This window comes from Aythya ferina, assembly GCF_964211825.1.
Source record: "Aythya ferina genome assembly, chromosome: 10".
Taxonomy (NCBI): Eukaryota; Metazoa; Chordata; class Aves; order Anseriformes; family Anatidae; genus Aythya; species Aythya ferina.
The window spans coordinates 17,676,104-17,694,638 of NC_140306.1; the positions used below are offsets into that span (position 1 = coordinate 17,676,104).

The 18,535-nt window shown below is 41.9% G+C and overlaps 2 protein-coding genes across 4 annotated transcripts; one reads left to right on the top strand and one right to left on the bottom strand.

The window, feature by feature from the left end:
• Positions 1–1,524: 1,524 nt before the first annotated feature.
• Positions 1,525–6,159, bottom strand: MKRN2OS (MKRN2 opposite strand). Its single transcript, XM_084530578.1, has 4 exons — positions 5,806–6,159; positions 5,671–5,720; positions 4,664–4,826; positions 1,525–2,275 (listed from the first exon to the last, which is right to left on the bottom strand). The coding sequence occupies exons 1-4, from the start codon at positions 6,021–6,023 to the stop codon at positions 2,050–2,052; spliced, it is 657 nt and encodes a 218-aa protein (XP_084386704.1). The 5' UTR covers positions 6,024–6,159; the 3' UTR covers positions 1,525–2,049.
• MKRN2 (makorin ring finger protein 2) lies at positions 5,945–15,671 on the top strand. 3 transcript variants are annotated; one of them, XM_084530575.1, is made up of 9 exons: positions 5,945–5,999; positions 6,086–6,168; positions 6,329–6,457; positions 8,116–8,294; positions 9,111–9,415; positions 10,692–10,906; positions 12,417–12,527; positions 14,743–14,887; positions 15,511–15,671. In XM_084530575.1, the coding sequence occupies exons 2-9, from the start codon at positions 6,143–6,145 to the stop codon at positions 15,649–15,651; spliced, it is 1,251 nt and encodes a 416-aa protein (XP_084386701.1). In that variant the 5' UTR covers positions 5,945–5,999; positions 6,086–6,142; the 3' UTR covers positions 15,652–15,671. The 3 variants fall into 3 exon arrangements, with proteins under 3 accessions (XP_084386701.1, XP_084386702.1, XP_084386703.1); XM_084530576.1 differs by having other exon boundaries at positions 5,945–5,992; XM_084530577.1 differs by lacking the exon at positions 5,945–5,999 and having other exon boundaries at positions 6,013–6,168; positions 15,511–15,666.
• Positions 15,672–18,535: the final 2,864 nt, after the last annotated feature.

Sequence of the window (18,535 nt, forward strand, 5' to 3'; positions counted from 1 at the left end):
CTACACTGGGTGCCTGCTAGTTTCTAACTTGCAGGTTCCTAAACAGGGTGTCTGCTACTGAGAAGACACGTTTAAAAAATAAATAAATAAAAAAAATCCCACAATGAAAAAGAAACAAAAGGATTCAGCTCCTTCAAGTACAGCCAGCAGTTGTGGTTTAAGTATCAGCTACACTGGAGTTTGAGTATTGCTCCTATAGATTCAGGCAGGCATCTGAATTCCATCTTAGTCCCTGAACAGTAGGCTTCCCTGCTTCACAGCACTGTGAAACATTTTTTTTTTTTTTTTCCCTGTGCTGTGAGAGAAAACATTTGCTGCTATGGTAAGGATATACTACAGTTACTGACAATGATGGTGGCTTTGAATTTTCCTTGTGCTGCTTTTGTTCACTATAAGAAAGGGGGTTACTTCTGGTCCCAGTAAAATTCCCAGGGCTGGTAAGACTTCTGTCAGCTCCGTCTGTTCCCACCAAACACAAAACCACAATCTTGTTTACTGAGGAGTTTAAATTGTAAAGACATGCCATGAATGCAGGGAATGATATGCAACTTAGTGGAAGATCTAGTGTTTTTCATTTAATGGAAAGACATAAAATGAAAATGTTAATTGTGTAATAGCTTTTTCAAGCTCAACATCTATGTATGTGTTCGCTGTATGTGGCATGGTGTCTTATTTCCAGCTGCAGATAACTACGGTTCATGTTTCAGTACTACTGAACCAAATAACTCAGATTGTTCTACCAGGGCACTGATACTTCCCATGTATTTATATTTTAACAGTTAAAATACAGTTCTTAAATGAAGTATGGATTCTGACTTACTCGGAAATAACATAATGTAATTTCTTTTTGTAAGCCAAATCTTAGTTGAAGGATTCTGACTTGCTCTAGAGGTTGCAGGATAAATCTCTAATAGTAGCAGAATTTTGTGTGTCAAACTGGTTGTCTCTATTTTGTTGTTGTTTTGAATATGCTTTTAAAGGAACTAGAATTTAGCAAGAAGTGAAAGAATATGGGGGTGGGAAACCGTGGTCTTTGCGACTAGACAGTGTTGTGGAGGGGCAGGGTTAATGCAGTTTATGCATACAAAATTATACACTAGATATGGGCAAAAACACAATCTTTTATGATTACTTCTCCATCATCGAGCAGATAGTTCGGGTCTAGATTTGTGTCCTACCTTATTTTGAAGAAACTAGTAGAAGGAAAAAGACAGAATACTTGTCTTAAACTAGAATATGTGTAAATAAAGTGTGCCAAATTATGAACAGTAGAATTTAATCCTCAGTATATGTTTTTCTATAATCTACAATAGGTAGAAGTGCTGTTGGAGGATCTCTTTAAACTTAAGTTTCTTTTTGGTAAATTCTCAAGTTTTACCTCTCAGATAAATGCTGAGTTTGTTGCTCAGCACAGACATGACACGACATGACTAGCTTCTAATTCTAAGCATCTGTCTTGGTGTGAGGATTAAGTGTACAAAATGCAAAGAAGAATTGGAAAAGAAATATGTCAGACAAAGAGGCTGGATTTACTTGTTATATTTATTAGCAGTTGAAGTAAAGGAAAATGACTTTGCATTGTCATAGACTTTAGACTTGAGCAGCAGGCAAGCACAAATTCCTTTTCTGCCTATCTGTAAACAGATAGGGAAAGTGATAGTTTGGTTTGATACAGCTTAAGTTACAACAGTTCACTTGTTAAAACCCTTGATTACCCAGCAGTTATGATTTCTGATATTAAGGCTCTTGGCAGAACACAGTGTATAGTGAATGTAAAAAAAAAAAAAAATTTCCATAGTTCCCAGTTTCCATAGAAATTTTCTGCAGCATGTACATCATGTGCATGTTATTTCATTCAAAATACACAAATTTAGTTTCACGATCCTTCCATAATATGCAGGTTAACATACATGAAGTTGTATTTTTAAATACATCAAGCAGTTCATATATCTTAAACCCTGAGATTTGGAGTCTTAAGGCTTTATTTTCATGTTGTATTTTGCTTTAGGGTGTCTATATTTTGCATAGGTGTTTTAACATCACAACTTGTCAATTTCCACCCTGGTTTTCTTGATCAGGAAGGGGTACAATGTAGAAATCTTTAGTAGTTAGCTCCTGATGCAGGGTAATATATTTAGAAGCATTCTTTGTCTGTGGGATCACAAATTTCTCTGTAAATTCACTTTTACTCATTTGCTGCTTTCCTTGTGCAGTCAGTATACTGTTAATGAATGCTAGTGCGTACGTGTAGCAATTGTAGTCATGTTCTTCATACCTAGGAAAAATATCTCATTAATAAGAGTTAGCACTAATTGTTCAATCACTGTGCATGAAGGAATATTTTAGTGAGTGACATAAAGAAGCACACAATCTCCAAGATCTGTTGCCATTTGCTTTCGTTGCTGGTGCTTAAATATATTCTATTAATAGCAAGTTGTGCTTTCCAGACAGGGATACTAGAAATTGTGAGCATGAAACCAAAAACAAAAGCTGCAGATTTCAAAATAAGGAGTTCTTATTTTTTATACTTAACTTTGTTTTTACCTTGTTAATCTTTGCTTTCTCCTGTGTTTTTACTCTGTTACCTTGAAAAGTTTTTCCTGCAGCAGTAACATCCTGCGCCATTATATATACTGCTTTGTGTGCCATTAACTTGGAAGCTTGCTTTAAAATCAAGCAGACTCTATCACTGATATATAATTGATACTGTTGCTTTGCTGTACAGAGTGCCAGTCAGATTCCCATTGGCAAGCATTTGTACCAAGTGTGCAAGGACAGAAACACTACTACCTGAATGGAGTAGCCATTTAAAATGTCCTGGTCTTTTTTTTTTTTTTTTTTTTTTTTTTTCCTTTTTTCCACTATCCAAAGCTAGGAGCACAACACCTTTATTTTTCACTGTCAGAATGTTTTGCAGATTCTGCCAAATGTTTCATGTTGGTCACTAACAACTTGAGTAACTTACTCCTTTCCCTCGCTGCATAGTGCTGCTTTTTCTGTTGGCCCTGTGCAACTGGATTTGATAGCCAGTCTCCTGTCTGCTATCTGCCTACTTCTCAAGCTGCTTCTGTAACTGCCTCATCCCATGTCACTTCTCTATTGCTCTTCCTAGCCCTGTGACTCACTCCTAGTCTCATACTGTCAGTGGCTCCATGGTTTGTGTTGCCACAGGGAATTATCTGCAAGCCTTGCATGTCAGCCCTGGGAATTTATGAGATCTTCTTGCAAGTTCTGAGGACTATTGCTATCAAAATCAACCCTGAGCCCAGTTCAGGATTGCTCACTGTTTTCTCCAAAGCTCTTCTGGTTTGTTAAAGGTATTTATTTGAAGTGACATACGAGATCCCATGCAGTAAGCAAGAATTTGCTACAGTGCTCTTTACCAAAATAGTTGTCACCAAAAAAAAAAAAAAAAAAAAAAGTAGGAGGAATTTTGAGAGGGACCATCACTGCAGCGCAAAACAATGGAAAATTACATAGCAAAAATGCTGGATTCACTTCAGCTCAGTGCTGAATTAGGTCACTTTGCCAGGAGGTGGCACATGGGGAAAACAGAAGGAAAGCTTGTGGAAGAGATGCATGCATTTACCCACCTTCTGCCATTGCTTTTTTGACATCAAGTTAACTTCAGTAATAACATTAAAGCACTGGGAAATGTAGAAGTGTCAAAGATGATTATAAAGCCGATAGGATTTGTGTTCTGGAGGTATTTCTTAAAATTATTCTAGGTCAAATTCTTTCATCTCCTGATATTAGGGAGATAATACACTATCTCTGAAAATTTATAGTCAAACACATGCAGAATTGCTAAAAACTACTTTTGATTTGTTGTTGTTTTTACGTAAGATGACGTCTACTTCCATTAACTTAAACACTTCACAGAACTCTGCTCTGACAGACTGCTTGTTAAATGTACCGTTATCAATGAGCAGTTCAAGGACTGGTGATTTCTGGGACAGCAGCTGCTTTGTCACCAATAGGCTTGGTGATGTGGCACTGAATGTTTTTGCTGGGCTGCATAACTTGTAACACCGTCATCAGGCATTAACTTGAAGGAAAGTTGCAAAGAACTGAACAGTCTGGATGGAACATGCTGGTTCAATTCAAAATTTATGGGAGTCTTTCTGTGTGTAACTATCCAAAGCAATGTTACCAACCTGCTGGAAGAGCTAGAAAAGCCTCATTATTTTTCCCATTTCTGACCGTTGTCAGCAAAGAAGTCATCTGGAGGTAAGATCTGGGCAAGAATCTCATCAGTGTAGTCATGATTTCAGCCTTTAAATCTAAATACCTCTAAAACTGTTGAACCCTAGAAATTATTATAGAAGTACACCTGAATTTTTGTATTTCCGTACCCAGCGGTATACTCTTCAAAGGTAATGTTCCAGTGAAGTGTTCCTTTTTGTGCAAGATTATTTTGTTGCTGAAAAGTCCCCTAAAATGTTCTCTTATTTTAGCACTTTTATAGTCCAGCTACTTACAAACACTTGCAGATTAGCAAGGCCACCGAGCGTCAAGACAACCTGGAAGAGCTGAGTTTGTTAGCAATGTGTGTTGTGAAGGAGCTGAATGCACCACAAGCCTCATAGGTCCAAAATAGAATAGCTTAATTTATCATCCCAGGCTAAGTACCTTTATTACATTCACCTTTTAAACAACCTACCTGTGAGGAAGCCAGGCCTCTCCCACAGAAAATTCCTCTAGGAGCTTATCCCACTGCTGAAGAAGCTCAAACATATCTGGCTGTACTAGTGGGACACTAATGCACTGTTCCCATCCAGTTTCATCTCTGTGAATGCCCTCCTCATCGTAGTTATATACCACTCCTGAAAACAAAGAGCAACAGATAGCACTGGAGAAAATGGTTTCACATGTACTTTTCCGTGATTTTGAAAAGTAATTTTCCTTAATGCCATTCTTTCTTAACTAGTTAAGATCATAGCTTCCCATCAGTGGCCTTCTATGGCTAGAGTAGAAAATGCAGTGTTTACTTTTATTGAACAACTGTTCTTATTTTTCACAATGTTATTTTGGAGCTTTTGATAAGGAAAACAACCTAAGGACAGACATGTTTCTTTTTTGAAACCTCCTGATTAGACTAGTTTTCAATTAAATAAACATCTCAAGTGAGATATTGAACAATGAGCCACTCTGAGAACCTGTCACGACTTATTGTGGCTCTTTTTTTATTAGGGATGATTTTTGACTTAGAAAGAACTATGTTTAAGTCAACATTTCCTGAAAATGTTTTTATTTGGGTGAACTTTTTTTAATAGGCTGCCTAGCTTTGTGTTTCCGTGTCAGGAGTACAAGTCACCTGTCCCTCCCTCTGCACCTCCTCAGCATTTAGGTGGAACTGGGACTGGTGCCTTCGGCTTGAAGCTCTGCGCTCACTGCTGGGCGGCAGGATAAATGGTTGGATTGGGGTTTTTTGATCTTGGTGTGATACTCCTGCAGTCCAAAACTAATCCCATTTCCAATTCCTGTGGTGTGCACAAGGAACCTTTGCACCGTTCCCCAGCAAGGCACCAGCCGTGTGTGTGCTGCAGCCGCCCTCCTACCAGCAGTCACGGTGGCAGAGAGGGCTTCAGCAACCCCACTACCTCAGGCAGAGGGGGGCAGAGAGGCGCGGGGCAGGGTCCCGCACGGCAGCTCCCAGCTACATTTTACCGTCGCCGTTGGTTATCCCCACGTGCAGGTCGGCTCCCCCGTCGTACCCCCTGCAAGACAAACACCGCCAGGGGCTGAGAGGGGCCGCCCGCCCGCAGGCGCCCTCCCTCGGAGCGCGACCCCCGCGGCCCCTACCCGAGGAAGGAGCCGGCCGCGGGCCGCAGGAGGAGCGCCCGGCGCTGGCGGTGCCCGTGTCGGAAGGGGCAGGGGAGGCGCACGGGGGCCGCGGCCAGGCCGGCTCCGCGCAGGGGGCGGCCGCAGGCGGGGCAGAGCGGCGGCGGCCGGCGGCAGAAGATGGCGGCGCCGCAGTGCCGCAGCCGCAGCACGGGGCCCGGCTCGGGGGCCGCCTCCATGGCCCCGCCGCCGCCGCCGCCCTCCCGCTGAGCGGCGCTCGCGGCCCGGCCCGGCCGGGGAGGCGGCCCCGGCCCCGCCTCTTCCCCCGCGGCCCAGCGGAACCGGGGAGGCGGCGGCGATGAGCACCAAGCAGGTGACCTGCAGGTGAGCCGCGGGGCCCGGGGCAGCCCCTGCCCGACCGGGGCTCGGCGCCGGAGGGGGGCTCGGGCAGGGGCCGGGGGGACGCCCCCCGGGGGAGGTGGCGGCCGCCGCCGGGCTCGTCCCCACAAAATGGGTTCCTGAGCGCTGCGCTGCTTCCCCACAGGTACTACCTGCAAGGAGTGTGCCGGGAGGGGAGCAAGTGCCTGTTCTCGCACGACCTGGCCACCAGCAAGTCATCCACCATCTGCAAGTACTACCAGAAGGGACAGTGTGCCTACGGAGCGCGCTGCAGGTAACGGGCCGGCCTCCTGCGCTCCGAGGGACCGGGGGAAGCGGTGCGTGCCCTGGGCCTGACACCCCGGGGACACGAGGATCAGGAAGAGCCGGGGCTTTCTGAACAGCAAAAGGGATGAAATGCTGCGTTAAGCGATGATGAGCCCTGTCTCACACTGCTAAAACTGGCTCACGAATGCAGTGTTGTAGTTTGACAGTGTCCTAGCTTCAGGGATGATCCTATCCTGTAGAAACTCAGCTCCAGGTTTCTCATATGTTATCACTTCATTCTTACTACTGTGAGAACTGCTAAATGCTAAACCCAGAAGTTCAGGTGTGCAGCCTCACGAGGAATGGCACCTGGCAGTGCTTTGCTTCCTGTGTTACCGCGGTGGGCAAGGGGCCTCGTTTCAGCAGTGCTGTGCTGGGTTGCGTTGTGGAGCTCACAGCCGTGCTCCTGCAGAGCCTAATGACAAATCTTGAGGACTTCCAGCTCTGTCTTAGAGCAAAGTGCATTTTTTTCATGTTCCCCTAGGTTTTGTGGGAAAAGTGAACAGCTTTGCACCCTTTCCTGCAGCCTTCTGGTTGAGGCTCCTTGAGACCTCCTGTAAGTGCTGTGTGGTGGTGAATGTTGTCACATCCCGCCAGCCCGGGGTCCTTCACAGACAAATTCTGGCCACAGATAAGAAATGTGTGTTTGCACGTTCGCCTGACAGGAGCTGGAGGTTTCAGGGTGTTACTATGTTTGTAATAGCTTTGTGGCGATCCTTTCTTTGGCATTGTTAATGGTATCAGGCTTGGAGCAAGAAGCCAAACCTCAGTGAGCTGCCTGACTCCCATAAGCTGCTCAGATGGAGCTGGCCGTTTGTAACGCTGCTGCTGGCTGTGCTGCTTGCTGGGAGCACCTGGCACGCTGCGAGGAGCGCAAGGACACCTGCAGCCTGTGCTGCTCTGCTCCAGCTGTTTGGGGACAGCTGAGGGCACGCAATGCACGTAACCTACTGACGTGTACGGCAAAACTGGGCGCTAAGTACAGGACCAGAAATGAATGTGGAGAATATTTCTGTTCTCACCAGTAGCACTCTAGCGTTCAGGTGTGCCTGTGGCTTAGCTGCACCGGTTGCTCCTGTTCTACTGCTAAGCATGTTTCCATTATTTTACCAGGTGTCTTGAATCCTTCCCTATCCTGCACACAAACACCACATCTCCTTGCTGCCTGTGGTGTGGCAGCATGGAGTCTTAAGTGTTGCTGCTTGGAAGGGGAAAACAAGATCAAAAAATGTCAGTCCTTACTGCACATCTTTTAATTTTGCTTCTCTGAGAAATGTCAGCAAACCTGTTTGTGTGGGGAGATGACGAAGATCTGATTTAATATGCACATGAATAATGTTCTTTCAGCTATGCTTGGTGTCTCTAGAGAAGAAAATCCAGGTGTGCGTTCAGAGGCATATGTTTTCTGAGACTGAGAAACTTCTAGTCTGGCCTTGAAAGAGAGTCAACATTTCAGTCAACTTGTTAAAACAACCCTTTATTTTTATTTTTTTTTAAAGGTAGCTAAAGTAGCTATGCAGCTTTATTTTGTTACAAAAAGGACAGGGAAATGCATCGAGGGAGCTGTCCCTCTGCTGTGCCTCGGTTTAGCTTTCATACCAGTTATTTTGTCTGTTTCTCTCATAGATATGATCACACCAGGCTTCCTGCGTCAGGGGGTGCAGCAGCTCCTGTGCCACCTCCCCTCACGTCGGGAGCGCTGCACAGCCCTCGCCAGCCTCCCGAGCACAACGCGCCGGTAATCAAGAGCAAGCTGCGTGAGACTGGCAGACGGGAAAAGAAAACACTAGTGCTCCGGGACAGAAGTGAGTAGGGCTGGTTCTGTGCTCATCTTCAGTGATGTCATCCTCTGATCTTTATGGGAGTTGGGTATTTCTTCACCTTTTTTATTTGTTACTTGAATTTCAGCTGGAGAGGGGTGCTGTAGGCCTTCCTAACTCACGAGTCCCCTTTCCTGTAAACACTTGTGCCTGTCAGTACCTTTCAGTGACAGCATTTAACTGACCTGCTTGTAACCTGGTGTTCCCTGAAAGGGGTTTTTGGTCTGCGGTGGATTTTTTGGTAGATAGGTTGGGAATATTGTTAAAATATCCCCACTCCTTTTGTGCATTTTGTTCTCAATGAGAGGGCATCTGAAATGGTGAGAAGCCTGGCTGCGTTGTGCCAGGGCACCACTCTGTGGAGGATTGTGTCAGTGCCTAGGAACACAAGCCCCAGAGGTGTCCCTCCATGCCTCACACCCAGGGACAGGAGCTGAGTCCCCCTGTTGCCAGCATGCTGTTCCTACCCCTTATCACAGTCGCACCAAACGAGCCAGTTGCCCCGATGTGAAATGGGAGGATTTTTTATCCTGTTTGTAAATAGAAGACAGCTCAAGAGACCTTGAAATTCATCTTTTCAGTAAGTAGTTTGTGAAAATTCTTGCAGTTTGGGACCAAACTAGGCTTAAGGATGAGAAGATGTAATTGTGAAGGAATTTAAAACAAAAACAAAACAAAACAAAAACAAACAAACAAACAAAAAAAAAAACTACTATTCCTTGAAAAGAAAGTACAGGAAGCTTCTTGAGTAGGTTTTGTGCATTGTCCTGTATCGTTCATACTATGTTTCTTTTTCATAAGATCTGAGTGGCTTGAATGAAGAAAAGCAGAAGCCCAGTGCCACAAGTGATGTGGTGTGTTGCAGTGACAAAACTGATAACGTGGAAATGAAGCCCCATTCGTATCTGGAAGCTATTTGCAGTGGACTGGAAGATCCTGTGGCTGGAAGTTCCTGTGCTGATGGAGAGCAGTGGTGTCCTTACGCTGCAGCAGGAGCATGCCACTTTGGAGATCGCTGCCTTTACCTGCACGGAGACGTGTGTGAGATCTGTGGATTGCAAGTACTTCACCCTTTTGACCAAGAGCAGAGGAAGGCTCACGAGATGGTAATAGTAACATGAAATTGCGTTGGATTTGGTTTGCTTGCTGCAAGAGTGGATTTGTTTGATCTAATATCCAAAGGTGTTTTATGTAGAATAGCCTGTTGTTCCAAAGGGCTTCTGTTGTGCTGTTTTTCTGGCTGTACAGTGATCCTAACAGAGGTCTGTTTAAGTATCTAGGACTTAAATCGTAACCGCGGTGCAAGTAGCTTTATACAGCAACTTCTTTTTTTCCCCTTTTCCTCCTTATGAGAAACTTGCCTGCAGTTCCGGGAGACCACAACACCCTAAAACTCTACCAGGAAAATGTCTTTCGGAGCTTACAAGAGGTCTCAGTGGTAGGCTGCTGTCTTAGAGCAACCACCCTGCTGGTCTGCCGAGTCGCCTCTTCAAATATCCCAGCTTGTTCAGGGTGGATTTCAGGGCAGTGTAAAACAGGGGCAGACTGAACAGAGTACAAAGATTTTGGAGATGAACCTTAAGTAGGAAGGATGGGGGGACTGGATGAGGCATTGGCTGGGTTAGGAAGGCCTTAAGAGGCTGCTCTTCCCTGTCCCCAGATTTAGGTCAGAGCAGGTGAGGAACAGTTTTCATTTCAAGGCTGAGGAGGAGAAAGAGCAGAAGCTTCAGTGGTTACTGAGTCATGGTCCCTCCACAGCCTGGAGTGGAATCTGAGGGGCCAGAGTCTCAGTTCTTGCGCTCCCAGCAGATGCTGGCAAAACGTGCTGCTGTGGGAGTTCTCATCCCACATGCGGGCACAAGCACCAGCTCACCCTGTAGCGCTGTAAAAGTAAATCGGTTGATGGTCAGTACTGGGATACCCTGATGAGATGCTCTAGGAAAGCCCGTAATAAGGGACTAATCCCTTATCTAGGGTAAAGCTTAGTACCTGCTGAATGAAGAGGGTGGCTTTAATAACAAACAGGATAACATCTTGAGTGTGGTATCCATTCTGGACCCTGAATTAAATGATATTTAGGAGTATTTGAAGCATTTCCTTGTGTGATAGCTGTTCCATGACAGATGCAGGCAGGTGTACATTGCGAGTGTTCAGGCAGCCTTACTTCTGATGCTTCTGAAGCTGCAGAGAACATCAGAGGGCTGAATTGTGTGATCGCCCTTGAAGTAATTAAAAATAAACAATGATTACGAAGGGTAGCAATGATGCTCTTAATCAGTGTACCTTGTGTTTCCTGTCAGATTTCTGTCATAGACACTTCTGTTTTACAAGGAACAGGCTGCTCTATGACTACAATAACCACTGACATCTCTCCTGTGACAGATGTGCATGGCAACATTCGAGCACGACATGGAGAAGGCCTTTGCCTTTCAGGCAAGTCAGGACAAAGTGTGCAGTATCTGCATGGAAGTGGTATATGAAAAACCGTCAGCCTCTGAGAGGAGGTTTGGGATCCTTTCCAACTGCAATCACACGTACTGTTTGTCCTGCATCCGGCAGTGGAGATGTGCCAAGCAGTTTGAGAATCCCATCATAAAGTAAGTTTGTGTTAACTAGACTGTGGCCTGTGTCAGTGAGATGGGCTCTGCGGTGTGCTTTGACTTGATTTGGAAATAAATGTGGTCATTCCTTAGCAGTAAATGTTAGCCTAGCCATTAATAAGATCTAAGCTCAGAAAATCCTGGTCTGAGTGCTGGGAAAGTGCAAGGCATCAGAGTATGTCTGTGAGATGAGAAGATCAACCTCCACGTCCAGGTAGGAGGCATCAGGTAAGTTTACTTGCAACTAAGTTTAAGTTTTGGTAAGTTTACTGCAGCTGAGCATGTTGGCCATTTTTAACTCAACCCTCTCTCACTGCATTGACCATATGGCAAAGTGCAAACATTCAGCTGCAGAATAGCTGAGTTGACTTCTGCCCCTGCTTCCTTCACAGGAACCTGCTTGCAAAACAGTAACTCCTTCCTATCTATGTGCTTAATTACTGCATTCTTCTCTCAAATATAGCTTACTCAAGCTAAACCTTCCGTTAATCACACATCTTTGTCTGAGTAAACGCCTTCATCTTCTAACTATGTAAAAAACATAATCTAAACAGATTCTTCCTTAGATGAAAGAATTTTAAACATCCAATTAGGGCAATTTCCTTTTCTTAGAATCTCTTTGAAAACTCTTTCGAGATACAAGCACACTGAGCAAGAGGAGGGAAATATTTTCAGTCTGCTGCCAAAGTCGACTTTCCTGGGCAACTTTCATTATGAATTCCATTGAAGTGAAAGTTGTCTCTGTACCTGCCTAATGAGCTATTCTGGTTACAACAGGGACTGTGGCTTTTTTGCAGAAACAGTGCTCTTGAATCAGGTTTGGGTGTGATTTGGCACTGATATAAATTCTCCAAAAATGTTTTTTACATTATTCACAATACTGAACATACCAGTTTTTGTATAGTTACTCTAAATGACGGACTTGGATAAGTTTCAAAAGCAATGCCTGCAGAGACACGAGGTGTTTTTATGGGACTTACAGGGAGGTACCAGGTAATAATGGTTTTCCTAGGCTTGTTGGGGTACCAGAAGTTGCTTATTTAATTCTTGATCTTAGTTCCTAATGAATAAATCCATCTCGTGAAACCACTAAACGAACAACTCATCAGTGCTGTAGATTTCAGATCATATTTCAAAAGGCTTAGGGACAATCCTTTTCCTTTATTCTTCTGGTTTGGCTTTCTGCTGTATGGGAGCCGCAGCGCTTCCATAGCAGTTAGTTTATTTCTGTGTATCAGGCCTTTAGCTATGTTTCTTCAGGAAATACCTATCGCTTTTGTTGATGTTTTGAAACAAATGCAAGGCAGCACAAGCCTGACCGTGCCATTTTGGATTATTTCAGTTGAAACAAGTAAGAAATGTGCTGTACTAACCCGTGAAGCTGTCTGATGCATCCGTGTGACAAACTGTCGCCCTTTCACTCAGGAGCCTGCAGTTTCGGGCTAATTTATTGAGTATCGCTTTCAGAAAGTAACAAAGCATTCCTTCCTTGTCTTGATCCATTAAGGTCTTGTCCAGAGTGCCGTGTGATATCAGAGTTTGTCATCCCTAGTGCGTACTGGGTAGAAGACCAGGAGAAGAAGAATGAGCTGATTGAAGCATTTAAGCAGGGAGTGGGGTAAGTTCATTAACCGTAGATATTACTTACATTGTCTTTAAGATACACTAAGACTTACTCAATTAAAATCCCTGTATTTTGATACTTAGGTGATTACAAACCATTCAGTAAATAACTCTGAATAACGAGTTATTCAGAGTTATATAACGGCACACCGTTTTTATTTAGCTTAACTTTTCAGCTGTTGTGAAAGGGTCTGTTGTATTTATAGATCAGAAGTTGCTCAAACTCATTGTGCTCTGAAGGGTTGAGGCTTTGTCGTTTCACTTGCCAAAACTGGACTTGTACAGTTTCTGCTGATCCTTTGGATGTAATTGCCTGGAAGGCTGTCAGTTATGGAGAAAACAAGTAAGGAAGGAAAGCTTGATTTTTGTGATAATATCTTGATATATGGGCTTAAAATTTCACAAGTCTTTTGTAATGGCTACTGGAAATGGAAAATACATCACTCCATTCCCTTTATTGACTAATAAAGATTTGCCTGGTGATTGGACCACTGGGAGAGGTCTGCTAAAGTGTTGTTTTACAGCAGCTTTGCAAAGCTGTGCTTGCCTGGAGTATGTACAGGTCACTTAGTTCAGGGAACAATAAGGAACCATTAACTTATCTCATTGCTCACTCTTTTAAAGGGAAACAAGTAGATTTATGCTTGACCCAAATGAGTCATGACTATTTTGCTAAAGGTTGTGCAGCTTTATTTTGTGATATGCACCAACTTTTAAAATTTGCCCTTTGGATTGCAGAAAAAAATAGGTTTGATTTAAAGCTGTAGCTGTTTGGGAAGATTTGCCTTTGAAGTATTGTTACAACTTTTCAGCAGAATTGCTGAAAGCTGTACTACTCCATTAAATCTTTAATCCATTTTCAGTCCAGCTTCTTGTTTTACCTTACAGTCAGGCAAAATACTTGAATAAAATTAATCACTTTACACTGAGGTTCTTGATACTGTTGGTTTTCAATACCCTATTGCTGGTGTGGTTTTTCACTTTAATCCTGAAGGACTTTGTGCTGAGCGTAGTAAGTTGTGCTCAATATCTTGGCGTAGGCAGTTTTTAAATGACTGCACGTTCTAAGTAAGGCAAGCTTTTGTTTTATTGGAATAGCGCCATCAGGTAGTGTTAAGAGCTGGGTTTTGGTTTTGGCTTTTGCTTTTGTATTTTGAGAATGCAAAAATGGTTTTTGCTTTAAGTGTTTGGCTAAGACTAATGTGTTGTACCTAAGCATCTCTGTACCAAAGTGTTCTTACAAGTACCTGCCTTGGCAGTCAGTTTAGCTTTGAGGATGTAATATTACACACAATGAGAAAATGTTAATAAAATGTTCACTGAAGGGGAGTCTGAGCTCAGAGCAGGGGGTCATCCCAGCACAAACCCATTCTGATTCATATGCCAGCACAGAAAAAAACAAGCCAAACTTAGAAAACTGGAAGTCACAGATCACTTGTGTTCTAACCCAAGACAAATTCCATTTTTAATGCACTGCCTGCTTTTTTTTTTTTTTTTTTTTTTGTGGTGGTGTTTGTTTCTTGTTATTGTTGAGCTTTCTTCTCCCTTCAGTTGCTATTTGGGAGGCTGTGTTTAGGACTTAGGGCTCAGTTTTATCACTATTTGCATATTAAGTTTGCATATAAGTTCAGTTGCAATTTCTCTGTAGCTTCACCTTCATCTATTTTTCATGGTAGAACAACACAACAAACTCCACTCCATCCCTAGTAATGCCTTTATAAAAAAAAAAAAAAAAAAAGCTATGTCACTAGAACAACTTAGTTGAACAACAAAGCTGATGGAAACTTAAATTAATACAGTATTGTCACAGAACTTCCAAAGGAGATGATGCGAGGAACTGGTTCATAAAAACTAAGCGGTAGAAAGCGATAGATTATGTTCATGGGAATGAGAACATACCTGTGCAGGACAGAGGGCATTCTTTGGACATCCTTCACTTTTAGTGTCTTAAGATTTTTTTTCTTCTTATTATTTTTTAACTTATGATGCTGCTCTTTTATGTATTTCTTTGTTCACCTTTAGTTTTCTTTCCCATCTATTTAACTGTTGCCAGTTAACACACCAAGAGTTTTGGTCTTAACAGTAGTACTGTTGGTTTTGTTTTTAACAGTAGTACTCTGAATATGATGAGATAATTAAACCATGGCAAATTAACTGTATCTGCTTCCAAACTCACTGAAGTTAATAACTCTCTCTTCTAATTGAATCAGAAAAAAACCCTGCAAGTACTTTGAACAAGGGAAAGGAACTTGTCCGTTTGGAGGAAAGTGTCTTTACCTTCATGCCTATCCAGATGGGACACGAGCTGAACCTGAAAAACCAAGGAAACAGCTCAGCTCTGAGGGGACTGTGCGGGTAAGGGAATACTCCAGTCAGTTGTAACTGAAAACACTTTTTGAATGTGAAGGGTACCACTTAAATGTGGTCCGTGTAATGCAGGGCCTTAAGAGAAGAAAACATCCCCCGAATTTCCATGAGGGAAAAGTTTGAAGAGTTTGTTGTTGGGGAGAGAGGACACCTTTCATTTAATAACAAAAATTTATCTTTTTTAACCAGTGCTTCTCATTGCAAACCTCTCTACAAAGAAACAAACCAGGTAGAGCTTTCACCTATAGTACAATTAAAAACTACTCTCAGTTGCCTGCATGTAGCTATCACTGAGACCAGCTAAGATGGTTAAAGACTTCTCAGAAACTCATCGTGCCTTGGCCGCCATCCTGAATGGTCAAGACAGGCCTAATTATTTTAATAGTATTGAGATATTAGATACAGCTCATTAATGCTGCCCTGTCTAACAAACTATTATTTATACAGTAACACTAAAGAGACCAGTTGTCACTTAAATTAACAGCAAATATTGCTGTTTTAAGTATCAAGTTCAGCCTTTTTTTGTTTTTAAGGAGGACGGAGGACCGATAACAGAAAATACCTTAACTGAAGTATGTCAAGCTAAATAAGATTTTTTTTTTCTATTGCAGTTCTTCAATTCTGTTCGTCTGTGGGACTTTATTGAAGACAGAGAAAGTAGGACTGTGACCAGCACAGATGATCAAGTAACAGAACTTGGAGAACTTTTCATGCACCTTTCTGGGGCTGATGAGGATTCTGCTACTTCTTAATAAAGGCAACTAAAGGTGCACTCTTTGGTAGCAATCCAGCTATTTATTTAGCGATGGTTTTACTTATTACAGCACAGTTAGAATGAATGTGCCCTGTGGTTTACTTGTGCAGTCCTGGTAAAGTTTTCAGATAGTTTTTTGTATGGCAACAGAAAAACTAAAATATATTTAAAAAGTTAAACTGATTGCATGGAAAAAAATCCCTTAATACCAAGAGGATTCTCTTCCTCTTTGGCCTAACATATGCTGTCTTGTAAACTGAGTGGTAATGTTAAATATGGCTCTTCTCTTGCTGTTTAAAGCATAAGCTGTTAAAAACTGTTGCTAAAGCTGTTTAGGGTGCTTTTTTTTTCCCCGCTAAAAAATGTGTATCTACAAAAACCCACTAGGAATTATGATGAGCGTAGCTTCTCCTTTCTTACAGAAGGGATTTAAGAGCTAATACATTATACCTCAAAGTACTTAGAATTCAGAAAAAGCTTTCTGTATTCTTACAGCGAGTGTTTCAGGAATGGGGCCGAAGACCATACAAGTTCGGTTCCTACCATTGTTTTAAAATAATCAAGTGTATAGTGGCAGGAAATGCCTCCTGGAGCACCTGCTGGAAAGCAAATACAATAGTGCTATATCCAGGCAGAGAGCAGTAGTACTAGTACTGGAGTTACAAACATACAGCTGAATTAATTTCACAGCACAAACTGGATATTGCACACTGCATAGTAAGTAGATAACTTTCAGTATTAATTGCAACAGTAATTTTTTTTCCAAATGTATTTAACTTGAAGGGAAAACCTTGATTCAGGTTAAATGAAGTAGCCAAAATTAAATGAGGTAACTAAATAATTTTATATCAGTGATCTTACAGTTCATATCTGTACAACATTAAATAATTGTTTCTTTTGTGACTGAAATTAGTTTTAACCACTACTTATCTTAACTGTGTGGGGAGTAGACATTTAGCCTTTTCCATCTCCATGTGTTTCTAGGATTGAGACACATCCTTCTGAGTCTCAGCCCCATTTCCATGTACCTCCTGTCCTCAGTTGCAGCTGGCAGATGCTGTTACTGAAAGCATAGGGAGAAGCTCCAACATTTACTACTTTTAAGTGTGGCAGTTCTTTAGGAGGACTGTCTCCAGCTGCTGATTTGTCTTTTCTGATTAAGGGCAACACTGATAGAGGGCTGGAAAGTTATGTATTAAAACACATCTCTTCTGAGCCACTTGAATTGTTACTGAATAGTATTTTCTTTAAAAATTTAATTCATGTTTGAGTTGCAGAAGCTTTATGATTCACTATAAGTTCTGTTTTTTTAATTACACTTTGAGCAAAAGTAGTTTACAGTATGATTGTGCAGTTTGTAAGAGGTTATTTCTGCTAGGTCATTTGTATTAACTTTGCAGTTAAACTAAACTTTCGTCTGGACTATCTTTTAAATGGCTAGTGAATGGCTTTTAAATGGCTACTGAGCAATATTCTGAGTACAAGCAAAGTTTCTTGGTTTTGTTTTTTCCAAGCAAGTTCAGCATGCAATTTTAAAATGAAGTACAGGGCTAATTTTACTGATACCTTTATGATGAGACTGCATGGCCTTGAAAGGCTGCTCATCTGTAGAGAATATTTAAAGATAACCATTTCAGGAAACATGATCGACACAACAAAAATTGTTGTGACACAAAGTGTATTTAGAGGCATTCGTGCAAAAAACCTCTTGTCTCAGTGTGACACCTTGAGCACTACTTTGATGATCTGGAACTAGAATCTGTGTCAGTGTCATAAAGCAAACAGCAGGAACCTTGATCTGGTATTCACAATTTTTTTAATAGTACCAGATTACTTACTCCAGGATTATCTGCTTCATCTGCTGTTTGGCATTTCTGGGTCAAAACTAAATCCGAGAAGCATGTGGGATAAAAGTACTAGTTTTCTGTAAGGGTTCCAACAGAAGAGGGAGAAATCCCATCTCTGCTGGCTAACCGTTCCCTCAAATTGAGCAAGCAAATGTTGCTCTCTGTTCTGATCTAGGAACAGTAACTTTTGTGTATTTCCACACTAATTGTTAACAATGCTTACTGTGAAGTTAGTCCTTAGCTTGTAAACATGGGTAACTACTTACCGTTCAGTTTCCTTTTTAAAACTGGCATTTGAAGGCACAGGTGATGGTCTTAATCTAGACATACAATATAATTCTTCATTACTGATTAACTACAGAGATGAAGAAAAGTAAGTACCTCTAAGAGCAATGCAGTTCTGTAAGATGAATATTCAAGAGCTCCAGCCCAGCCATACTTTCTACCCTAAAATAGTTAAATAGTTGCACCCTTTAGCCTCCCTGCTGGAGCTTTTTTTCAGCCATTCCTGCATTTTTTTTTTCCCAGAGATAAATATTTCAGTGGTTACATATACGGGGGGGGGGGGAGGGGAACAATGGAGAGGATATTCTTTACCTTAAAGTTAACCAAGACATGCCTGATTTACTTTGCTCCAGGAAAACAAACTGGGAAAACAAAAATCTGAAATTTAAAGGTAACTTGTTTTTCAAAATTACCTAGGGATTACATAAAAGGAACTTTTAATGTAAGAGCAGTAAGACAAACTCAAACCTTTTTAAATTCTTCATTTTACAGCTTTCAAAATCTAATGCTATACCTAATACTGGTTCAAAATAATCCTCTTGCTTTTATCAAGAATGTTGTTTAGTTTTTCCAGAGACACATAACCAGTTTTTAAAAATTAGCAGTTAATGGTTCCTCTTTTGGAATTCAGTGCTAAGGTAAGAGCAGCTTTCCACTTCTTTTTATCATTTTTAAACTTTTTCAAATTCAACTGAAGGTAAAATGAGAGACAAAGGATATTTAGAGAGGGCTATGTTTAAATACCAAGAA

Excerpts from the sequence above, each read along its gene's own strand:
- MKRN2 (XM_084530575.1), top strand. The coding sequence starts at position 6,143 with ATGAGCACCAAGCAGGTGACCTGCAG. Across the intron at positions 8,295-9,110 it reads ACTAGTGCTCCGGGACAGAA|ATCTGAGTGGCTTGAATGAA; the intron begins GTGAGTAGGGCT and ends CTTTTTCATAAG. Across the intron at positions 10,907-12,416 it reads TTTGAGAATCCCATCATAAA|GTCTTGTCCAGAGTGCCGTG; the intron begins GTAAGTTTGTGT and ends TGATCCATTAAG.
- MKRN2OS (XM_084530578.1), bottom strand. The coding sequence starts at position 6,023 with ATGGAGGCGGCCCCCGAGCCGGGCCCCGTGCTGCGGCTGCGGCACTGC. Across the intron at positions 4,827-5,670 it reads GGGGATAACCAACGGCGACG|GAGTGGTATATAACTACGAT; the intron begins GTAAAATGTAGC and ends CTTTGTTTTCAG. Across the intron at positions 2,276-4,663 it reads GAGGCCTGGCTTCCTCACAG|GTATGAAGAACATGACTACA; the intron begins GTAGGTTGTTTA and ends TATTTTTCCTAG.